We start from the raw sequence: 26,386 nt of genomic DNA on the forward strand, positions 1-26,386 counted from the left end.
CCTCAAAAACACCACGAGATCATTTTTTTAAAACTCTTATTGATAATAATATAATGATAATACATGGTAATCAGCCGCGGCTCTCTACAACGACAATGATTATGATTGGTTGTTAATCATTAACCAGTTCATATTTTCATAAAATTATCGGTAAAATTGTACCTTAAAAGTTAAAACGTTATGTAACTATTAGCTAATAATAATTAAATTATCAGAAATAAGAATCATACTAATTTATGGTGTTCCCTGTTTGGTAATAGTTTAAACTAATCTATAGATTAACGACGTACAATTTTGAAACACCAATTAAAAAATTTTAATAAAAAGGTATATTCAAGTATTGCAGTTCTAATCAAAATATGTGTTACGTAATCGATGTTTTTGTCTAATAATCTCGTGAAATTCGGTTCTTACTTTTTATTATTTTATTTGTGACTTTTGTATAAGTATATAAAATGGAAGAAATTGATGCAATAATATTTTGTACTCTAAAAGAGATTGGCTGGTGAGTTTTTTTTACTTAACTTAAATTTTAGATAAGTTAAAATTAATCATATATATTTATTGTTGGTAAAATGTAAATTTATATCATAGGTACATTACATTTTATATGGTAGGGACATTTTTCAAGTATACAATTTTTAGTGGGTACCGAGGTAGGTACTTATTAGTATTTACTAGGTAGCGGTTACATCTCAAAATTGTTTTCCAACAGCTTTTGATTGTAAGTACCTAAAAAGTACCTACTCTTTAAAAAGTTAGGAAGTGGACATGCTATCCTGTGTATAAAATCTGATTTTGGGAAACTCCGTGTGTCAAGAATATTGTATGTGGCATTCAACCATTTTTATTTTTGATTCCAAAATGTAATGGATTGTTAAAAGCATATTTGTAGAAACTTTTAAACTAAAACAAACATTTATTTTAATATAATTATAATTTTTGTTATGAGTAAAAAGGGCAATCCCAAGTTATATTAGGTACAGTTTTTAATAATATTCTTTATAAAGTGACAATATTTTTATTTTTTTTAATATCACTAAATCTTAATTTTTAATTGTTTTTCTCAGTGTAACCTCTCCCATAACACTTTACTGATAGAAGGAATTAATGTTATTTTCACAAGGTTTTAGAACCTCAAAGAATTAAGAAAAAGTTGATAAGTTTATTATATTGTGTTCACTAGTATTAAAAATGTTTACTTTTGAAATATTAGTATAAGCTGAAATAATCTGGCTTATTAGAGGTTGCAGAGATTACACTGTATATAATATATAATATTTGTAAATACTAATTTTTTTTTTTAGTGAATTCTCAGAAAATGAAACTGCTTTTACAAATATAGCTCAAGAAAATTTAATAAAAGCTATAATAATGTGTTTACAAAAAATTCAGCCAACAATAAACTTATCTTTTACAATTCCTCGATCTATGTCTGCTAGATACCAATATGGTATCACTGTAGCAGATGCTTGTAAGGTAAGAATACAATTTTTTTAATATTTATAAATCAACCAAATAAATAAAACTATTTATACACTTTTATTATTTTTATCTACATATATGTACAAACGCTATAATATTAGTAAATAATATAGTATCATAGTCATCATAGTTGTAGAATGAGGTGGTTTAAGGGCGCTATAGTCCCCCTGGAATTTTGTTTACCCCCCACCAATTCCTTCCGTTTTTTTAGTTACCTTTTCAGAATATATGATGTGTACCAGTAATATAATAGGCTATAATAATAATAGCCCCCCTATATTCATCATGTTACGCCTATGATAGTCATCTTAAAGAACTTTCAATTATGGTTTCAGTCTTTACTCTTACTTGTTCGTTGTTCATTTTTATTTTACTTTAAATGCATTCAAATTGGATTTATTTGTATGTACAGTGTGCACGCAATAATATGCTGTTCATAGACTTCTTAAAATGTAGTACTGTGGATTCCGCATGATGTGACCCCAGTTAATAAGGGCATCCGCATAATATGAGCAAAATGGTCTGGTCCCAATTCCTATGTATACTAACTAATTTTGATTTATATGGCCAACCGCTGAATGTAGGCTAAAGTTAGTCCCAACGTGTCCACGTTAAAAGGTATCCACTGTATGTATTTAAACTTTCCCAGAAAACTGCAGTATGACTTTAATTTTATCCCTTTATTAATTAAATCAAATTTCCAACAACATTTGTATTATTCTCTCACAAATATATAATAATATACCTGATTGTTTATAAACATTACTCATCTAATTATTTCATTTTATATAAATTATATTAAAATATATTCAATAATATGGAGAGTAGGGTGGACTGTACCTACTACCTTTAATTTATTTATTTATTAATTGTATATCTGATATTACTGTCTAGACAATGTATAATCATACAAAGAGATAAACCACCAACAAATTAGTATACTTATATAAATATATATACCCTATACCTATATGGCTAAAGCACTAGAAATCTAAACCAATTGTGATTAATTTAAAATAAAATCAGAATTACACATATCACAATTCTATCCAAAATTATTTCACCCTTCTAATCAAATAATAATTGGCAACTTATATCACCAAATATTTTATTAATTACATACATCCTCTATTAATTTGAATAGTAGGTACCTATATACTATTACTTCTTGGACTTCTAAATTAACTATTCATTTTTTTAATTTTTAAGTAATGGACCTTGAATGGACATAAGTTACTCAAACTAGTACTGTCTAGTTATATTGTACTGACAATATAATTCATAATTAAATTAATATTAAAATTATGTAATTATTATTCTTGATTTGTGTAATATGTTAATTGTTGATTTAACATAGTATTATATTATGTATTGTTAATATTAAACTGTTTTCACAATGAGACATTGTGAATTAATGTACTGTGTTAACTACTGACCAATAAGTAAATCCCTTTCATTTTAAATTGTGTATAAGCTAAACAGTTTTTTTTGGGTAACAAATCTAAAATAAATGTATAATATTGAAAAATACTAGTATACGGGGTGATTCACCAAGAATGCTAACCCCCATATTTTCCATTTTACTCTAATTCTGATTTTTGGTAATATCAAGTATACTAAAAATGATTTTTTTAAAAATGTTGAATTATTGATCATCTAAATCAAAATTTGAATGGGATGTTTCTGATTTATTAAAATATATATACTAAAAATATAAACCTTAAAAATAGTTTTACAAAAATATAAAATACACGTAGTATTTATTATTTATAGTTAGGCAAAATGTACAAATTATAAAATGTTGATTGAACAAACTAAACAAATTTCAATTTATCATTGTGTCCATATCTTCCAAACTCATGGACCTATTACGTTAGTATACAAAGTATAATACCTCAATAACTTAGGTACATCAACATTTTCAAAAAAGTCATAAAATGAAAAGGGTGAATCTTATGTTATTTAGAAAAATATGTTGAATAGAAAACTTCACAATTGGAGAAAAAATCTATGTATTTCAATCTATGATTTTTAAGAATACTATTAGATTCTAAAAATCATAATTTAAATTAATTAATTATTAAATGAAACAATGCTGGTGAGCACTCTTGGTGAATCACCTTGTAATTGTATAATGAATGTTGGTCAATATTAATTATTAAATGATACAAGTTGTATTTATTTTCAGTCATTTTAAACTAATTGTTTTTAATATATTTTTGTATCTGTTTTGATGTTTTTAAGATTTTGAAAAATGTTATTCAATAAAAACTGAATGTTATGGGTTTTTTTTAAATAATAACAAAAATGTACATTATGATGTATAGTAAATGCTCTACTTATAATCTGCTAATTATGTTAAATATATATATATATTATTTATTGTTTTAGAAAGTCGGTTTCAAGTCTGACATAGGATATCAAACAATTTTATATGGAAATATTGTAGATATGAGAAGAATATTAATGTTTTTAATTGAAAAATTACCTAAAGAAATTGAAAATATCATAGAATATAGAAGTATGTAATATGTATTTATACTTATTTAATTTAATTGTTATATATTTCACTTTTATTGAAGGTTTTAATTGTTTTGGAAATTACAATTGCAGGAAAAAATTCAAGTTAAGATCATTACCTAATCAATATTTTGTATTTTTAATATTATTTGGATTATTTTTAGTCACCATTACTACATTTTTACATCGGTATCCAATACCCTTAATATTACAAAATACGTACATTTCAAGTTTTAAACTTTATAAACTATACATTTTCTGAAACTCATTCAGTTATTTTGAATTTATATTTTATTGATACAAAGCTGAAATTACTACTGATAATGTTTGATGTATACGTATTCAAATCATACTTTTAATATTCTTTTCCACATAATTAGAATCCCATATTATATGGAAACATTTTAGAACATGAAATAATTACTAATAAATAAAATATTGCCATAAAGTCAAGAAAAGTATTATACCAATAATTGTGGTTTTAAAAAAAAGTTCAACATTTTTTTAATATTAACATAGGTAATATTTGTATAGTAAGGTAGCTTGTAATAATATTTTATTTACAAATAAAAATATCATCACCTACTAGGTGTGACATATAAATATATTTGTTTGTATTCTAGTAGTAATATTCAATATTAACGATTTTATTTATACTATTTAGGTAAACGATGTACAATATTAAAAAAACTCAAAAAAAGCTTATCAGCTAAAAGAAAACCATTGAACTCTTCATTATTTCCAAACTATTCATATGTCTCAGTACCTTTAGAAACTGGTGTAACTGTACCAGGACATAAAAGAAACTGTACACCTGCTGGTAAGGTCAATTATTTATAAATCATATTATGATTTAAGATATTAATTTATGAAGTTATTATCTAGTTACTCCATACATAATATGCTATTCAAAAGAAAATATTTTAAAATTGTTTCCATGAAATTAATTTAAATATAATATTACTCAAAAGATGGCGACCAAAGGATACATCTATGTAGTAGGTATAAAATATAAATTGTGATATGGACAACTTATTTTTTATAATATTTGTACACACGCACACGTTTTAGCACATAGCATAATATACTGTCGGCCAATTTTTCTGTATACAGTGAAGTGTTATTTTAAATTTCTAAACCAATTTCAATATTTTGTTAAACAAAATTATTAACCAGTAATAGATATTAAGGTATTTTCCTAGTCATATTGGTAAATTTATCAACAAAACATTTTAATTTTGCCTTTTTTTTTAGTCATTTATGATATTGGTTTGGCATTTACGTTATTACCTTAATGGTATTATAGAATAGAATCAATGAGTATTAAATCATTACTTGAATAATAAAATGACAATATTTTGGATGTTAGTATAATACATTTAATTGGATTTCATTTTTCTGCTCATTAATATAAATTGTTATCTTTGAAAAACTAATAATTACAATTTACAAAATATGAATTAATTTTAACTTTGATTTCTTGATTGTATAGCCTTTTTGACCTTCATACTATTTGGTCTTCTCTAATCTCATCTTATGAATTTTTTCCTATTATATTTCTTTATTTTTGCAATTTTCACGACAATAGGAGAATATATTAAATAATTTTTAAAATATGCCATTTATTTTTCATATCTTTATAATTTTTAATAAAATGCTAAAAGTTCTAAATTAAAACTTTCTTTATTTTCAAGATTATCTATAAACAATAATTGTTTTCTGTCAATACTATCTAAAATTATCACTGTTAAAAAGAAGCATATACTCTAATGCAGAAAAATATTTAAAGCCAATTTATTCTAATAAAATCAATATAAGCTGTTCAGTGTACACGAGATTCAATGAACTACTGAAAATACATTTGTACTGCAATTTTGAATTTTTTATTCCATATTTTTAATATTGTATTAAATTTGAATTATAATTATATTTATTATTTTATACTTTACAATATATATATAAGTATGTTATTTTAAAATTTTTAGTTATTTTGACGCTTGGTTATTGAGTTTTTTTATAAATGTTAACATCGCTATTAGAACTTCCACTTTATAGTGGTATTCTAGATTCTTAGCGGAGCAATATTCAATTTTTATTTTTATTTTTTTGCTATTATCAATACGAAATATTTGGATGATCAAAAATCTTAAAAATGTAATACAACGTTCCTCGTAAGTTGAAGTTAGTGAAAATTAAAAAAAAAAGTTGAGTCTATGAACATAATAATTTTTTATGAGTGTATAGTTAAATGTTGACAATTCATCAAAAACGCGAAAATTGGCAAATTATTTAAATTTATAAATTTATAAAAAAATGTCTATTTTTATCTAAGCTTTGAAATGTAATACAAGAGTCTCCTTAAGTTATCCTACATGTAATAGCAAAAATAAAGTTTACCGGACAGTCAAAATTAATAGCTTTTAAAGTTAGACATTGGAAAATTACCTAATTCTTATACAAAAATCTTGTCCGCAAATATTAACTATTAACCGCAGGTACTTGAAATTTTCATCAAATGTTTATTTTCATTTTCTATACATTATAAAATTTTTTAAATATTTTGACTTGTTTTGAACTATTAATTTAAATTAATAATTTTATAGACATTTTCAATTTTCAATTTTTTTAATTTTTTATTCTATAAATGTCAATAAAATGTTATTCATTGGGTCCAAACACACAAAATGTAATACAAAGTTCCTTATGATTTGTTATAATAGCAGTTGATAAATATTAAAGATCTCCATAGTTTTATAAGTATGTATGTAAAAATATAATGAATGTTATTGAGTTGGTTCTTAAGAACATAATATTGGGAAAACTATACAACCAGCTCATGAATAGGTGGTTTGCTCTCAACGTAGAGTTGAGATACTTTTATCAGCTTTTTTGTATTTTACCCATTCCCCGGCATTTTGTATACGTTTTGCTTTAAATTAAGTGTATTTGAATGAAACGCGTAAGTGCTATATTTTCACTTTATTTTGTGCTACAAATGTTGTACTGTAGACTGTAATTATGTCATCAACATTTAATAGACATTTTTTTCTTATGCAAAGTGTAACTTAAATTCATTCCCATTGTACAATTGGTAACTGGTAAAATGGTAACTGTTTTAATTTTAGAAATTTGTAACCAAGAAATCCAAGACTATTATCGTTTATTTAAAACTTAGTCAATAAAATAACTTTTATTTATACAAAATATTATATAAATTACAATATTTAAATGACATTTTTAGTTTTTAATTACCACACAGCCTAATTTTAATTATTATCTTATAAATTATAGTGAAAAAACGGCACTGACACCCTTAAGTTGTTTTGATTATGTTAGTCTTGGTAAAACCATTACATACTAATTTGAAGAATTTCAATAAAACAATGAAAGTGTTTCACTTTAATTTTAGTAATTAAAAAAATTTTATTAATAATTTAAGTACTTTACTGAATTAAAGTGGAACTTTTAAAATTTTTTTTATTATTGGCTCATTGGACTTTGGATATTGATAAATGTATGCTTGGTTCAGTGGAATAAGAAGATTAATATCCATATACACTGCAATAATTGTTACTTTTTTATTGAGCTGCTATTTCTGTAAATATGGTTTGAAAATGTTAAAATTAATTAATGTTTTATAATATTAATAAAAAATGGACTTACGAACATATAATTCAGTAAACTTGAGTAAACTCGATGTAAAGAAGGTACAATAACAAAAATAATTTTGTTTTAAAAAGTCAAATAACATATATAAACAATATCGACTATCTCGTACCAGAAGGTACAAATTGTCTCCATCAGAGTGCGTTTTGTTAGATTCTCTTACCAATTATGTACAGTAATGCTTAAATACCTCTTCTGACTTATAGTCTAAATCAAATAAATTATTTATTTGTTAAATACTGAAAAATATTTTTATTGTACGGTGTACTTTTTCTAAGTATAACAAAGACAACTGTTTATTGTTGCATACTATTTAATTTTAAACTATAGTAAATTTGCCTGTAACAGTGGAATTTTTATTTGAAGTATTAATTGCATGAAATAATTTTTTGGATTTAAATTTCCTTTTAATATAATTTTTTATTTGAATATTTATTTATATATATTATATAATATGATATGAATATTTCAAATTTAATTAAATTAAGAGACTCGCTTTCAAGAACAATAATTTATTATTAATTTATTTATTTATGTCTATTGTCCAATATGAAAATCAAGTTCTTGAGTAACTGAAACAGATTATACAGAATTATTTTGAATTGCTTTTATAGATTTAAAATGAAAATATTTTTACTCCCCCCCCCACCATAGAAATTTTAATTTTTTTTATACATGATCTTACTTATTTTAATTCATTATATAATGTTGTTGAAGTATATGTACTTAGTGTATGTACCTATACTATTAGTATAGATTAATATGTTTAAACAATAAGATTAACTTTTAATTTTTTTATTTAATTTTGTTTTTTAGAATGGAGAAATGTTTGTATTAATAGCTTAAAATATATTACTGAACAACCATCGGATTTGAAATATTTAATTCCTTCATTGATTACACACAATACAAAAAGATTGCTGAATATTTATGAGTTTGAACTTAGAACAACAGATGATTTATCAGAGGTATATAATAATATCTAATACAATTCAGATAAAATGTCAATAAGTAAAATTAGTTCCTAGGTGTATTATACAAATTCCATTATAATATTGTTATGTCACTTTAAATTTAAAATATTTCAAAATGTAGATATTATTATTTATTCTGTATTGGCACGCTTGATGTCTTAAAAACATACAATAATTCTGATGAAATATGCATTAAATATTTTTATTAATTTAAATTAAAGTAATAGATATTGAAAGTTCAGTAGTCAAAACTTTTCAATCTTTTGATTCAGCTACTTTTCTTACAATATCAAAAATTGTGATTATTATTCAGGTTAAAGATTAAAAAACAAATTTAGGTACCTATATTGGTATGGAATATTTATGTAAACATATGGTTTATTTTAAGCCAATTTATTGTTGGCAATAAATTAAAAAAAATTATTGAGGAAGTCCTCGTTAAAATAATGAACTATGTTTGCCAACTATTTTTTAAGCATTTATCTCAGAATTTAATGGTATTTTTTTTCTAGAGTGTGTCATTAGATTATTTTAAGGCTATAAAAAGATGAATTGCATTAAAAGATAGTTAAAACAAATAATGTTTCTCTAGTAAATTAAATTTATACCAATTGTTTCAATTAAAAGTGTTAGGTAATGAATTTATAAAAAAATATAGTTATTTCCGTATGAAAAAGTAAAGTTAATTTTGCTGATATTATAATTAAGTGCTATAAATATTTAAATTGCTATAAAGAAAATTTACGGTTCAAAATAAAAAAAAATTGTTTTATTGAAATTCCACATTATCAATGCATAATCATAAAAAACCACGCGTACAATGACATAAGACACACTCTCCATATAACTAATTAGTATTAAACTATACTAAATTAAATAAATAATATTGATGTAAATGGTTTACATTTTTTTTATGCTTTTAAAATTGTATCCTATATTATTTCAAAAATGTTGAATGTACCTTGTATCTAGAGTTAAAATTAATATATCGAGATAATTGTAAATTCCTGATCATCCTTGTTAATAATTATATGTTTATCTAAATATAATATAAATTTTCAATCACCAATTGGTAATGTTTTATACATTTTTTTTATATATAATGTATAAATCTCATTTTGGTATTAAATTTATAATATTGATAAATTTATCACGTGTTTTTGTACACAAATTATTTATACATTAGTTAAATTATATCATATAAACTAATTAAACATTACTTAAAATGTAATATGATAAATTCCGTAGGTATATAATAAATAAATAAATCTTTTTTAGTCTAGAATATTGAAAGAGAAAATTGAAAAAATCAATTCTAAACAATCAGATTATCTTAATCCTGTGGTTAAAAATGTATCTAAAGATCAGGTTGAAAAAATATCAGAGGAATCTGAATCAGCATATATTGAAGAGCTAGTTTCCAAAAATAATGAACTAAAAAATTTAACCCTAAAAGTAAGTAGTTTCTTTGTTAATAGTTAAAAATGAATTGTAAATATGTATCCTATGTCTTTGTAGCAACATTCCACCAAAATAAATCTCATGTTGAAATTAGAAAAACTAGAAAAAGAAATTGCTGTTCAAGAAAAAAGTTTAAATATTATTGATAATCCCGAGGTTATTACTAAATTAAAAAATAAAGTTGATGCGGCACCAGATAAAGTAAAAAGAATGGGCAATAAATGGAGTAAATATGAAATTGAACAGAAATTAATTTTATCAGAGCTAACCGATGAACTAAATAAAAAACGAGTGAGTATACTTAACAATTTCTATATTAAAGTTCCTCTATATTGTAAGGTACATATAATGTATAAATAACTCAGAAATTATGATTTTTTTTGTATGGTAAGAAATACATACTTAAAACAATTTCTCAAATTCATTAATATATACTTGAAGGTATAAGGTATATTATAAGCAATAATTAATCCACCTTGTTATTGTTTTTTACTTTTACTGATTTCCTCAATTTATTAAACATATTATTTACTGCTAGTCAGGTCTCTCACATCAAATTATTGTCCTCTGTTCTAAATGTTTTTGCGAGCCCTATACAAAACTTTCAATAAAATACAATACATTACAAGTAATACCGGTGTCCCATATAAAATTTCTAGGTAATCAATGATTAATCCACAGCTTAAAATATAATATTATTTAATATATTATAGTATACATTTATATCATAAAATAAGTATTCCTATCAAAATTGCAATAATTACTAACGGCCCCCAATATAGTCCGACACCTGTACTCTAGGTGCAACAGCCCACACCCCTTTCAGGGGGCCCTGCCAATAGTTAACATGATATACATAACTATCATGGTTTTGTTCATTAGTATTTGTTAGGTTTCTTGTTTTACATTATAGGTACATTATAAAGCATTTATATAAAAGTTTTATGTTAAACCTCATGGTTTACAAAAATAAATGTATGCAATAAATAAAATCAGGAAAAAAAATCAGCAATCATATATATAATATATATATATATAAGAATTTTGATTTTTAGGCCAAAAATATTAAACTAGAAACGGTGCATGGAAATGAAAAGTTGAAGTTACAAAATATTTTTGAAGATATACAAAAAAAAGAAGATATTATCAAAATTTGTAGGAATGATTTAGACTCAAAGCCAAATTATAATTCAAGGTTTGTAAAATGTATCAAAATAAACTAAAAATCCACTATAGTATAAGTAAAACTTAGTATAAGTAATAAACATTGTCCCAAATACTTAATTAATAATGATATTTAGATCAAGTTATACACAAAGAATATTAGAAATTATATCTAATATTGAAAAACAGAAAAAAGAAATTAATAAAAATTTGAATGATACCAGGCAAGTTCAAAAAGAAATAAATTCTTTAGATGGTAAAGTAGAACGATGTTTTATTTCAATTGATGAATTGATGTTTAAGGTATTTAAATATCATTAATTGTTTCTTAGCTTTTCATTTTATAATAGTTATAAATGTTACGTAGGTAGCAAAAAAAGATGATATAATCCGAAAATGTTATAAACTATTAGCTGCTATTCATTCTAACAGTTCAAGTATTATAACATCTGTAAAACAAACAGGCACCATTGGAAGAGAAATTAAAGATTTAGAAGAACAGGTATTTTACATAGTTTATTTTATTATAATTATTAAATAATATATATTTATTTTTTGGTTTGATATAATTTATAATTTATTGCATTACTTTTTTTCAGATTGAAAATGAAAATCCTCATCAAGCCACAGCTAATGTACAAAAACTTAGAAAAGATTTAGAGCTTGTTAAAAATGAGCAACTATTATTGTTAAAAAAAATTAAAAATTAAAACAATTAAGCTTTTTTAATGAATTCCATCAAGTACTAAGCATTTATTCAGTATATTTTGTATCAATTGTCGGTTTTGACCAATCATCAACAAATTATTCACTTAATAATTATTATTCTTTGTCATTTTTATACATTAATAATATTTAAAATGTCTTTTGTAATAAAAGTAATTTGTTTTAGCTTAGTAATAAGTTAAGCTTTAGCTATATATGTTTCTGATTTATATTTAAAGTTAATTGTTATACCTTAATCCAAAATAAAAACATTTTTCTTCTCATTTACAAAAAAAATGATTTATTTCCAAGTATTTATATAAAAAATATTTTTACTCAAAAATTATTGAAGCAAAAGGTGTTATTTGTCACAGTAATTATATGTTGAAATTGTTGGCTATTAAAATTATGAATAATAACAAATAAGCTTCAAAATAATGTCAAGGAATGTAAAGTCAGCTGTGCCAGATGGCTTTCCAAGTACATTCCTATACAATCTTAAGTCTTTTCTTTGTTTTCCTCTTTGGTTAATGTTAATAAGGCATATTTCCACGTATTTGAATGTTCAGTTCTGACATCCAGTATCAGGTTATACATTTAGAGTCAGGAATTATTGGCCCTTTTTCCATTTTAAGCCATATTGGTGAGATTTTCGAAAAACTTGTGCTGCATAATATTCTGTCCTTGCCCCTTAGAGTCTCAGACAACTCAGTCCTTATTGATGTGTAATATGGTTTTAGACTCGGTTGTTCTGTTATGATTAATTAGTTAGTTTTAAATAATTTAGTCATTGAAGATTTCAAAAATAAATGTCAATTTTATGTTATGTTCACAGATTTTACCTAGAATATATAGAATTGCCTATACTGAACTCCTTAAAACCGGTCGGTATCGAATTGGAGCCGGTGTATTTTTAGTACAAAAACATGTCTTACATAAAAAAAACTCTCATGTCCTGTATTATAATTTATAGTAGTCGGATTTTAGATTCTGAGCAGAGCGATGATGTATTGATTTTACAATGATGTGTGTTTTTTTTTAATTTGTGTGTACTTACTACCTACTTACTTACACGATAGTAGTCGACATAATGCATCGATTTTAAACTTCAGTATCTTTTCCAAAGGGAAAGTAAATCTAGTTGGTGATTTGGGAAGAAATATAAAATTCCCAGTTATTTTCAAAAACGGGAACTTTACACAAAATCGATTTTGGTAATTATTACAGGTGTAACTCTTAAAAAAATTACAGTAAATCATGAAATGTTCATTGAATGCTTTCATTAACATTTTCTAAATATTTTGACTCAAGTTGAGCTGTTTATAGGCATATGAAATTTTAGATTATGATTAGTTTTTTTTTAAATCAATGTCGATAAAAAAATGTTCGCTCGGTCAAAAACTTTAAAATATAATACAAGGTTCCTCGTAAGTTTGTTAGTGCAAATTAAAAAACATTCAGCTTAAATCAACAAAAAATTTTCATAAGTGTCTAAAATTTGACAAAATTCGTAAAATTCACGAACATTTTCAAATTATTCTGAGTTAGAAATTTATAAAATATTTTATTTTTATATCTAGGATTTTAAAATTAGTACAAGATTCCTCATAAGCTTGTCTAATTTTATCAAAATAAAAATGTCTATCAGAAAGTCAATTATATTTGAATGTGCATTTGAAATTAAATTTTTTACAACATTGGATCACTCGATTTCTCATGGAGCAATTTTCTTATTTCGTTGTAATTCAATAACGAAAATACTTTAAATTTATACCATAAATTTATTTTATATTTTTCTATATTTGATACAATTTTCAAAATATTTAAATTCGTTTCGTATTGTTTACGGATTCAATTATTAGTTTTTTTTCTATAAATGTCAATAAAATTTTATTCGTTTGGTCAAAATGCTTGAATATTTAATACAAGGCTCCTCACACATTGTTACAATATCAGTTTAAAAATACTAAAATACTTAGCCATGATTTTTTTAAAAACCTGTAAAGTTTAAAGTCCAAATTTTGACAAAATTGATTATATTAAAAACGAACACAGGTTTTTTTATAGTTATTTGAAGTTACACTTTGGACGAAATTAGATATTTAAACGAAGCAGATCGATTTTAGTTTTATGTTATACACTTACCTAATTTTAAAAAAATTGCAGAATGTGGTGCCACGGGCAAAGTTCTATACGGTTTATCATTACTATCTATACCTACTGGCCGGTATAATACGGTATTAAACAAACAATAAAAAAAATATCATATTTTAACATATTATATCTACATAGGAGAATTATATTAGTAAATTTAAAGTAAAATATCTGAATACATATAATATATTAGGTAATACTAGCTGATAAAAATGACAACTCTTAAAAAAATTATGATTGTTCAACTCCTTTCGGGTGGAGCTCGTTGCAGTAAATGCAACTTAGCCACCCTGATAAGCATCCGACTATTTCAGATCACGGACAATGTGAGACAGCATATCAGGCATATCGATGAGCAGCTATAAGTGCAACTAGGCCACCTTGGTAGGCAACGTGCGAAAATTCGATTTGGTGCATCCGCTTGTAGCTACCTGATTTGCCCGAATAACCAATGACAACCAATAATAATAATTAAATACTAATTTCTACTAATTATTTCTCCTGTACCCAATAGCAAACATAAACAAAAATTTCCAACGTAAATCTCAAAATCCCTGTCTGAGCACCTCCCCGGGTTGGGCCTACCCGGTCCAATTGTAAATCTAAACCATTCAAAGACCCACTTAAGCACACACAAACAATTTCATCAAAATCGGTGCTGCCGTTTAGGAGGAGTTTGAATACTTACACACGGAAATATTGAAATACAATATATATATATATATATAATTATATAAAGATAACCCATTGATCATCGTTTAAAATTTAGTAATAGATATAGTAGGCACTTACACAATTTATAATAAAAACAATAATACATTTTTCAACAATAATTTTCAAACAAGTAGTTGAGTATGCGACGTTTATAATTATTCCGAGAGTTCTGTAAAACAAAATTTGCCAAGTATAAATGACGCACCGAGTATAAGGTGTACCCATAGATATAATATGTATATACAACAACTAGATAGCCGTCTTTATACTACAGTTGCGACTATTTTCTTTATAACGTCGAAATCGGCTGTCATTTATAAAGCAGGCAATGTTTACATTTATTTTACATTTATTTATATACACATATACTGTGATAATATTATTTTGTAAACATTGCCTACTTTTTAAATAGCGGCTGACTTCGATGACAAGAAGGAGACGGCTATCTAGTTGTTGTATATATCTATGGGTGTACCTAATTTGTCAATAGCCAATAGCCATATAAATATAATTTAATCCACGTCTGAATATTGAGTCCCTGTCTTTAGCGCGGAGCCATTTTTTTTGCAAATAATGCCGTCCCCAATGAATATCCAGTCATCTGGGTGTATATTATGTGCACATAATTAATTGTCACACGGAAGTCTCCTACGCTATTTTTCATATAAAAAATTATGCCACTGTCTGCACGCGCCGGATGTCCCTTGCATATAGGTTGTATAATAATAATATAGACATCGCGCTATCGTATTTTACGCAGAACACACAATCATTTTATTCAGCATGACTCCACGTATCGACATTAATTTACATTTTAATATTATTTACTAAACACGGTAGTCTGTACTCTGTATGTTATTATTATTTGTAGTATAATATAATAAAATATCACAGTTTGCTACAAATGTATCCCTTATCTAGGTAGGTACCTAATATTATTGTACGACTATCGTATTTTTTTTAAACCAAAATACAAAACATCGATCAGCTGCAATGGGTCATAATAACGTAATTTCATTGATTTTCCGATTTTCGTATAAATCCAATGAACAAATTTAAAAAATATATGTTATTATAAATCAATTATTTCCCCTTTTGATAATAGGTACCTTGTACCTACAATCGGAAATATAAAAGTCATTATAACCATTAAATATTACTTTCAGAAGTATGGCCGCAGTCTTGTAAATAATTCAAATAAATGTATTCAAATAAAAGTTTTTTTTTATTCGAATACTATTTTATATATTTTTCGAAAAAAATATTCGAATACATATATTCTGCTGAATAGTTTTTTTTTTGTTTTTTTTATTCATTGAAAAATACTTTTTTGAACTCGATTAAAAGTTTACATTTGTGATGACAAAACAATTTTTTCTATAAAAAATCTGGCACATTATAAGTTATAAACAATAGTTTTTCTCTTTGAATGAAATTTGATTGACCCACGTTTATTTCCAATCATTCCAAAACTGATAAATATTAGAGGAGAAAAAATATATTCTATTTAAAGTATTCGAATACTTTTACGAGCATAATTCGAATATACGTATTCGGAATACGCTTTAATACTAATTTATTCGAATACGTATTCCGAATGCAAAATACAAGTATTCTTTAAGTACACGACAAATTATGTGTATCAGAGTAGGTATATAATATTATATTTTACTGTCCTTAATAGTCTCACATGTTACATACTTACTATGTGTTCTAGGTATCATAAAACCCAAGTAGGTATTGCATTTTGTTTTTTCATCAACAAGCAAATAAGCAATTATAATTCTAACGGCAGTCGATGGTCTCGTACTATCGTGAAGATGTGTTATGACTTATGAACGTTTATTGTTCTCGGAATATAAAACTAACGAATGTCGCAATACCAAAAACACACATATTATTATCTTAATAGGATGTCAGCGCACTATTTGTTTTCTCTCTCTGGCTTACGCGTAGCATAGACAAAACGCATTTACGCAGAATCGTATTTTTCTGTTTTTAAGTTATCTTAGAGTAAAATCACCCGTTACAAAAAAGATAGATAATAATATTTGGAATGTTATATCGTTTTGTCTAAATATTGTTCAAAACAATTTAAACATCATTTAAATGTACAACATTTTTTTGTTTATTTTGAAAGTCGAACACAAAGTCAAATAACAATAAAATATAAAATCGATGTCATTCCCTTAAAAGTATAATTTTTTATGTTTTTTGTAATGGGTGATTTTACTTTAAGATTACTTTTTAAAAACATAGAAAAAATGATTCTACGTTGATGCGTTTTGTCTATGCTGCGCATGGGCCAGAGAGAGAAAACAAATACTGCGCTGACATCCTCTTAAGCTAAATTCTAATAATATACTATCTTACTTTCACCGTTTTTTTTTACTCTATTGCACGGACTAATAATTTGCAAATTATAGAAAAATTATAGTTAAAATATTAATTGTACTTGATTAAAAACATATAGGTAGCTACATAATGAACGTCAAAAAAATTGTCTATAGTTACTAACATATATTATGTTTGGTATTGGTAAATTTGTTACAATCGTAATCATTTTTGGGTTTATGCGTGGATACAAGGAATTTTCGGTAATTTTTTATCAGAGCTTTTAATCGTGTAATTGATTTTAAGGTTGCATCCGAATTGATTCCTGATACTCTAGGTAGGCAAATTCAACAATACTCAGCAAGCTTAAAAGTACCTAATAATGTTTATCGCTAGGTAATAAGTTATTTGATTAAATGTAAACGAATACAAAATGATTATAGAAACCTAGCTAAAGAAAATCGAAAATAATGTAAATTAATATTAATTAATAAAACCACAAAAATGTAAAAGTAGTATTTAAAATTTGTACTAAAATCGGAAAAATATATAATATATATTATATCGGATTATAAAATTAATATTCAATATTGTGCATAGTAATTTAAAAAATATAAATTTTGAATATCAATATGTTGTTTTTAAATTGAAATTAGAAAAAAATAATATCGATATAAGAAGAATTTATTTTTATTTCGATTTCAAGCCATATGCTTTTTAGATACTATAACATTTTATAATTTTGATAAAATATATTTGTATATATATATATGTGTACATATTACCCGATTCTCATACGATTATTTCGCCAAATATACACCGGTAGTCGGTATACCTATTATAATTAATAGCCTATGCTAATCTGCTAATCATAATATATTATTATATGCAATCATTAGTAGTTTAACTATTATATGATTTTATATGTTATTTTGAGTCATTTGACTCATCGTCATTTGCTTAGCTAAATTTTTAAATAGTATAACCTCCGCAATCTTTAATACATCTTTTTCTTACGCTGCAGCCATTTAAAAATCTCAAAAACATAATATATGCATTACACACAAAAATTAAATCAAGTTCAAATTTTTATGAAATTGTATACTTAAACAATAAATTATAATTTTAATTATTTTTTTGAAATTAAAAAAAATATTATTCGTAGGAAACTTTTTACCATGATATATATTATTATTTACTATAATACACATTTCAATTTTAAAAAAATATTTAGGTATCATGAACTTATAGGGTGTTACCACTAGGTACCTTCCCTAATCTTATCACCATATCATTCTTACTCGTCACTCCTCAAACCTATTTATTATACTTGAACATGTAGGTATAGATTGTAGATTACTTCAATAACAAAATAAAAAAAAGGTATCATGAACAGCATGAACCTATTCACGATGTTCCTCGGTACGTATTGATTATTATAGTTTTATTAGTTACTAATAATTAGTAATATTATACGAAAGTTTAAGTATGAAATAATATTATAGTTTATAGGTAATAATTACTATATAAAATATGTGATTTATTTTTAGAAAAATGAGTTCAATCTACCGTATTACTACAAGAAAAATAAATTACTAATGGTAATATAAATATTAAAATATATAATAAAATATAAACAGATTTCAGACACAGTTTTCAATAAAATAAATGTTGTGTTTTTTTTCACTGTATAGAGACTTTTAGAATGTACCTATATAAGGTATATATACTTCTACAGTTTTTATTAAATATATTTTCATCGACGTTCTAAATTTTATGAAATTGGTTATATTTAAAATAATAACATTTCATCTAGGTATTGCAGATATTCTCTGAAGTTATTAATTTATAATCCAAAAAATTTAAATCTAAGGGGCCTAAAACTTATTGCCATTAAGTTAATAAAATATTAACTAAACAAATTTTAAGCTATTTATACGATCCCTATTTGCACTTTTTTATATGGTACGCAATATTGTCTTACTATAGGTAGGTTATTAACTAGAGCTTTAACTATAGGTAACCAAACCTAACCTATAGTTTAATAGTTAATAACAGCTAGTAATATTATACGATTTTTTTTTTTTTGGCAAAAATTAGTACACTACTCCACCACACAACAAACAGAAAAATGAATTACTAAAAGCAATAGTAATATGTAATAACTAATGAGATAATAATCCTTAGACATCATGACGTATAGGCTGACAAAAGCTGATTTATCCGCTCAGAGTCATTTAATATAATATATACAATGATTTGTTATTGAATTCAAATGTCACACATCCCTTACAGTTGTAAAATTTTCTTATATTATAATATTTAATTTAAGTTATCCTTCTATCGTCTCAGCGACATTTAAAATTTAAATTAAATATTTTTAGATCAATAATAATATATAGGTAATAATATATAATGTAATCAATTTTGACTATTAGCCATTACCTGAAAATGTATAAATAATCATTAATAATTAAATATTATTTTAATTCTATTATAATCTGATCAATTGCATACCATATTAATATAATATTATAGTTAAATAATATCTATATTTAGTTAATATTTACTTTTTTTGTTTAAAAAAATAATTTAAACATAAAACACAAAAACTACTTAAAAATTACAATAAGAATAAATTAAGAACCACGTCTTGTGATGTCTTGGATGATGAACCTTGTATAAGACTTTCAAGTATTTTTACCAAAAAAAATATTATTTTTGACGATTATCACTTTTAAGCTACCTATAAACATTTAATATTTATGAGGACGCTAAACATGCGTTTGTTGTCTTCGTCTTACAACCGTACGACATATCAAAGTTCCGTTCGCTAATAAAAAATGTTCAAAAGTGTGCTGTTAGTTTTAATATTAAAGTGAATTGACCTATTACCAAACGTTGAATGGAACTTTGAATGAAACAAATGCATGGGTAGCGTCCTCTTAACGAATATGGAAAGAATAAATGGAAACAATTTCAAATCATTCATTTTGAATTATTCAAAAATCATATTACTTATAGAACCCCAAAACTATTCATATTTTTAATATAACAAATAATTCGATGGTAATAATATTACCATATATTATGACTGTTATAGTATTATTCTGACTATTATTTCTGCATATTTAAATATAATGAATTCCAGTATAACAAAATATATTATAATGTGATATATTTTTAAAATCTATTTTATTTTGTTAAGTGTAACTCATTACTCATTAGAATCCCTAATCGAAGAGTCATTACGAAAAGCAATTAGTATATCGATACTTATCTGAAAAAGATATATTTTCTAATAGCCAATAATGTACATACTACATAATAATGTGTGATATTTACTTATGCAAAATATAGCAAACATGCACCGGCCTATATAGGTATATTACAGATAATATATATTATATAAATAATACCTATGCGTAAATGTGTATCGATATTATAAATGATATGCATCCATGCAATTAATTTAATGAGAATATTACTGTTAAATTTTTTTAATTACCTACTTTATATATATTATATTATTATACATGAACTGGTGGAGGAAATAAATAAAATAAAAATTGTTATAACATTTATATAATTAGGTTTTATTATTATTCAGAAGAAAACATTTGCATGTGTATACATATAACATATTTTCATGTGTGTAAGGATATTGTATAAGTATGAAAATATGACATGCATGAATTAATATTAGCTGTATCTAAATAATTAAATTGTTAATTATATGGGGGAGAGGGGTATTTCGAGTAAACTAGTATAAATGTATATTTATTTAGATTTATTTTTACTTTTTTCCTTATTAACTAACTCGTTGTACAGATTGGTTACAATTGTATAAACTTGACCCAGTAGCACCTGTGTGGGATTATTCTCGTTGCTGTTGTCCATCAGTGGCGACGTAGCATGGACGGCCGACGCGTCCTCTTCGTAAAATCGTCTGAGTACGTTAACATCCGCTTCGATCGTACCCATGCTCTTGAGATGATCGTACAATGTCCGTACCACGATTTCTATGTTGGCGTCCAAGGTTTTAATGTGATTATTTTTGAAAGTGACACATTTCATGTTATCGCTTAGCGTTTTTTTGCAGTAATTGTAATCCTGAACGGCGTTATCGGTCAAAAACCAACATTCGAAAGCCTGGATCTCGTGCCTGTGTTTATGTAAGACATTTGCGAGCGATTTCAACTGCCGTCGAAACGTGCAAATGTCACCATTCAAGAGTCGAATTACTACAACAGATTCGAGTTTGGAAATGCCTTGCTGTTCAGACATGTTCAATACGCAATTGACACGCCTGCGTTTACGTGATACCGTCTCATTTTCTGAGTGGCCCAACCTTAGGACTTCAATTTGTTGGCGCAACGTTTCCACTTCATTTTCCAGAACGCCGCGATCTTGCAGTTCGGTTTGTAATTTCAAGTGCCACATCTCATGGTCCTTGGTGGCCTTTCGAGTCATTATCTCGCATTGTTCCGTAAAAGTAAGCTGTTCGAGCTGTTTGACCATTTCGACAGCTTCTTTTTCACGTTGCACTTGTTTATCCAACATTTCTTGATACCGTAGATGACATTCCTCCAGTTTGCGTTCATTTACTTCTTTATCATGCAACAACTTACGTTCAACATCTTCTTTTTCACGTATCAAACGCTTCTCAAGATATTCCTGCTCCAGCTTTTTGACCGATTCAATCTGCTGTATGCGGCTCTTGGTACCTTCCTCGATCGCTTTTTTTTCACGTTCAAACTCATTGCGATCGTTGTGCAGCTGACGTTCCAGATGATGCTTCTGGACGTCCATCTCGTGCCTCAATTTGTCTATTTCAATGGTGTGCTTCAATTTGATCCGATTCATTTCACTCTCCGTGTAAAACTTCACGCACTTTTCTTCATCATCAAATTTAGAATAAGAATCATTGGTAGAATCATCCTCATTGGAACCCCACATTTCACCGATATACTTACAAGCACCACCGGTCGATGTATTTTCTGATACAGTCCTAGAGTGTGTTGGCTGTTGTTCGATCTGATGTTGTTCGGAGACATCGTCTTCAGATACATCGTCATCATCATTTTTAACATTGGTATCGGGTTCGATCGCAGTTTCCATGACAGTATTTGACAGAGTATCGATGGTATAGTCCACTGCTACGGATAACGCGATTGACGTGGAATCCACTTCGCTTTCAACTATTGACATTTGTTTCAATTGCGCGTCGTCAACGAGGCCCGACAACGAGGCGAACGCTATACGCAAAGTCTTGACGTATAACTCGTCGCTGACCAAAGCGGCCATTCTTAAAAACAAAATAGGATGGTAGTACTTGTGGTGACCAAAATCACTCGCCAATAAAATATTTGAATATTTAGTCACCGTATGTCCGTATACATGTGTCAAGCAAACCAATAATTCCGTAATTAAAACGTCATATTTGTGTTCAAAATGTTCAAAATTTGTTATTTTTTTACCATTTTGGATACAAAAAATAATGGCTAACCAACGGTTAGCGTCTACGGCTAGTTCAAACTCGACGACTTTTTGTGATATTGGTACATCTATTATTTCAAGTAAGTGCGTAAATTGAGCACGACGAACCACGTTACGATTGAAGAAATCGCTTACGATCGTCGCCGACGTCACGTAACATTTATTGGAACACCACATGGCCACGGACAGAAATATTATTGGATGGCAGTACGTACCGGCTTCTGGAGCATTAGTTGTACTATAAGATGAACAATTACTATAGAACGACACAAATAATTTTTCTAAAGACTTGCTCTTAACTAGGGACTCATAGCGAAAATACTGTTTTCCTTGTTTTTTGCACATTTTTGTCGCGTTAAAGTATCCTGTTTTGGTATCGACCAGCAACTTGAACTCGCCTAGCGCACATTCGTTGAAATTGTTGTGTACAATCGTTTCCTGCACAGGCACGACCATGGCTGACTACTGCGAGATGACAACTTTATCGGTAATATAATTTTTAATTACGAATAGACAAACAAAACAATACGATTTTTGGATCGGCACGTGCGTGTTGTATACACATAACAAGGTGACTGAAGCTAATCGCGCGATCCCCGGGATTCGCACTATACAATTGGAAGTGGTAATGAGTCGCATAATACTGGTACGAGCTGGACAACGTCATAGGTACCTAAAATGAGCTGCGGTTAGCGTCAAGAACCGTTTTGGGAGGGATCAGCAATGCTATATGCGTAGGTATGTTATTATTTTACACAAAACGTCTACATTTTGAAGATGATGGCGTACTATAGTAACTATTTTTTTTAACGTACACATAATGTTTATGTATATATTTTTTATTTTAATATTAATCTCGTAAAATCGTAAACTAACATTTTAAGTTGTAGCGTTAGAGTGTCACGTTTTTTTCACAAAAACGTATGGCTAGTTTGTTATTTAGACTTGTATTCCCAAATTTATGGAAAATTACGAAATAAAAATGTCAAACTAAATTTTAACAATTATTATACTTATGATTTAAAAATATATCTATTTAGATTTATTTGATATACGCTTATCAGAATTTTATAATATGATAATAATAAATAAAATAATTCATTGAAAAAAAAGCACCTTGACTCTCGAATAAACTAGAAACACCAGATTAAAGAAAAAATGTAAAAACTTTATTGGTTAGTCGGACCTTACTCCGGCTAAAATCACTCTAATATCAAAACTAACAGCACACTATTGAAACTAGTGAATGAAACTTTGCTATGTCTTATACGTGTGTAAGACGGAGACAACATGGGTAAGCACTAAGCATGTTATATTGTGATATACAATGTCATAGACAATACATGGGTAGCATCCTCTTAAATAGGGTGTCCCAATACATTCATAATATGTATGGGCGTATGGATTATATAGCAAACAATACATTTAAAACACTTGGATAGGTACTTTAAAAACACAATTAGAGTTTTATATTATTAAAAAAAAACGTCATATACATATAATAACTATTATTATTACCTACATTATGTTCGGTATAGAGTGTTTCAAAATTGAATATACAATATATGGATAATAATATATGGATCATGTAGTCTATATTATATAAAAAAATGACTATTCAGCTCGCTGACAGATTTCTTAATTAAACTATAATAAATTAATATTTATGTGTAGACTAATATTAAAATTAATTTAGAACATACCCATTTTCTCGAAGTTTTGGACAGTTTTTGCCTATTATTCATAATATTATGTCGGTGCACGCTCGCCGAAAGTTTTCGACGATAGTCGGCTTGTAATATAATAAATTGTCAGAATCAAGTTAGAATATTTTTATTCTTAAATTTCAATAAATTTAGGATCACAATAGTTAATATATCAAAAAAATTGGTAAGTAGTACCTCTTTGCTGCACAGTAGCCAATAGGTGTCCTGTGGGGGTCACTGAAATGAATGTAATAAATAATACATTTGAAATTTAATTCTGAGTGGAGAGATCTGTCAGCCTATATCAAGGATATATTTTAATGAAATGGTTTTTGGTACCTTTTTCTATTTAAGTATATTTTAATTTGCTAGTGGTAATACGTTGGTTGATTGCATGTTTTCAGAAAACATCGTATTTATAAAATTATAATAATAGTTTTAGATTCTGAGCGGAGCGATAAATGTATTGATTTTACAATGATGTGTTGTTTTTTTTATTTCATTTTGTGTCTGTGTACCTACAATATAAGTAGTCGAAATAATGGTTCGATTTTAAACTTCAGTGTCTTGTCCGATGGGAAAGTGAGTCAAAATAATATACCACCTTACCATAGAAACTAGAAAAGTGTGAATAGGTATAAACTGGTAATAACATAAAATTAATCTAATTATTTTTAAAATGTCATTGCATTATATAGTTAAATTTATAATAATATACTAATTGATAAGTAATTGTAATAATATTGAAGAATAATAATGTGGTTATATATATTTTAGATTTTTGGTTACAGTATGTACTATTATTATGACCAGTTATGAGGAACATTATATTCAATTATCAAGTATTTTGACAAAGCAAAACATTTTGATTGATCCAAGTAGAAAATAAAAAATAAAATAAATGGACAAATGGGTATTGCAGCTCTGCTTACAGTAGTGGTCGAGTATCTCATTTTAATTTGTAATGGATGCGTTGGATTTGAATTAAATTGTAAATCATTGTAGGCATACGAAAAACGTTTCTGAGCGGAGACAGTAGGTATGTCTCGGTTTTTGAATTAAAATGAAATATCAACAACCCAGTAATGGGAATTCGCCAATTTACCGATGAATATATTACAATATCGTAAACATTTTAAATCTTAGGAGGACGTGCTACCCGCTATGTTGTCCCTGTCCTACAAATGTACAACATAGCCAAAAACTGTTTTGTGCGTAACAAAAGACTCCCACTGTTTTTATAGTAGAACTACCAAAATTCCACAACGCACTGCAGGAAAGAACTTTGTATGTGACGTAGTGGTTTTATTTTTTGGATAATATAAATACAATTAAAGTTATCGGTTCGAGAACGTTTTTTGGTTATAGCTAAGGATTGAAAACTTACAATAAAGTTCCACGTAAGTAATTATTCTGTAACCAAAAAATCTCAAAAATCTCAAATTTTTTTTTATAATTATTTTATGTTCAAATTTGAATGAAATAACATATTAAATAACCAAGAGTAACGATTATCGTTATTTTGTTGTAATTTTATAATATTAATTAAATTTACCGGCTACCGCTGCCGTATTGATAACTAATAAGTATAATAACAATATAAATATAATATAATATAATATAATAAACTATATCCACACTGACAAGCCATCACTACTCAGAATCGTTTTTCGTATACAATAATATTATATCATTGAATTCAAATTTAATGCCGTCCATTTTACAGTGACCCCACTTGTATCCTACTGTACAAAAGAGCAACATCCACTTACCCACCTTTTTAAAAAAAATTTTTGTGGCTGTGTACACGATATTACGATAATAGTAGTCGAAATAATGGTTCGATTATAACTTCAGTCTTCAGTATCTTGTTCGATAGGAAAGTGAATCTAGTTGATGCGTTGGGGAAGTCAAAATCCCATTAGTGTATTCCCATTACCTAGTGTTCAAAAATGTTGTGAAAAACAAAGGAAAGACGGAAATTCTTACTGAAGGTTTGAAAAT

General features: G+C 26.5%; 1 protein-coding gene across 2 annotated transcripts; it reads left to right on the top strand.

The window, feature by feature from the left end:
• The first annotated feature begins 113 nt into the window (after window positions 1–113).
• Window positions 114–12,184, top strand: LOC132934079 (coiled-coil domain-containing protein 22). Of its 2 annotated transcripts, none has more exons than XM_061000361.1 (11): window positions 114–505; window positions 1,308–1,479; window positions 3,877–4,006; window positions 4,670–4,825; window positions 8,488–8,639; window positions 9,924–10,100; window positions 10,164–10,397; window positions 11,162–11,301; window positions 11,408–11,573; window positions 11,638–11,772; window positions 11,870–12,184. In XM_061000361.1, the coding sequence occupies exons 1-11, from the start codon at window positions 456–458 to the stop codon at window positions 11,978–11,980; spliced, it is 1,623 nt and encodes a 540-aa protein (XP_060856344.1). In that variant the 5' UTR covers window positions 114–455; the 3' UTR covers window positions 11,981–12,184. The 2 variants fall into 2 exon arrangements, with proteins under 2 accessions (XP_060856344.1, XP_060856345.1); XM_061000362.1 differs by lacking the exon at window positions 114–505 and adding an exon at window positions 611–724.
• The last annotated feature ends 14,202 nt before the right edge of the window (window positions 12,185–26,386 follow it).

Source organism: Metopolophium dirhodum, chromosome 1, assembly GCF_019925205.1.
Source record: "Metopolophium dirhodum isolate CAU chromosome 1, ASM1992520v1, whole genome shotgun sequence".
NCBI lineage: Eukaryota > Metazoa > Arthropoda > Insecta > Hemiptera > Aphididae > Metopolophium > Metopolophium dirhodum.

Excerpts from the sequence above, each read along its gene's own strand:
- LOC132934079 (XM_061000361.1), top strand. The coding sequence starts at position 456 with ATGGAAGAAATTGATGCAATAATATTTTGTACTCTAAAAGAGATTGGC. Across the intron at positions 4,826-8,487 it reads AAGAAACTGTACACCTGCTG|AATGGAGAAATGTTTGTATT; the intron begins GTAAGGTCAATT and ends TTTGTTTTTTAG. Across the intron at positions 8,640-9,923 it reads CAACAGATGATTTATCAGAG|TCTAGAATATTGAAAGAGAA; the intron begins GTATATAATAAT and ends AATCTTTTTTAG.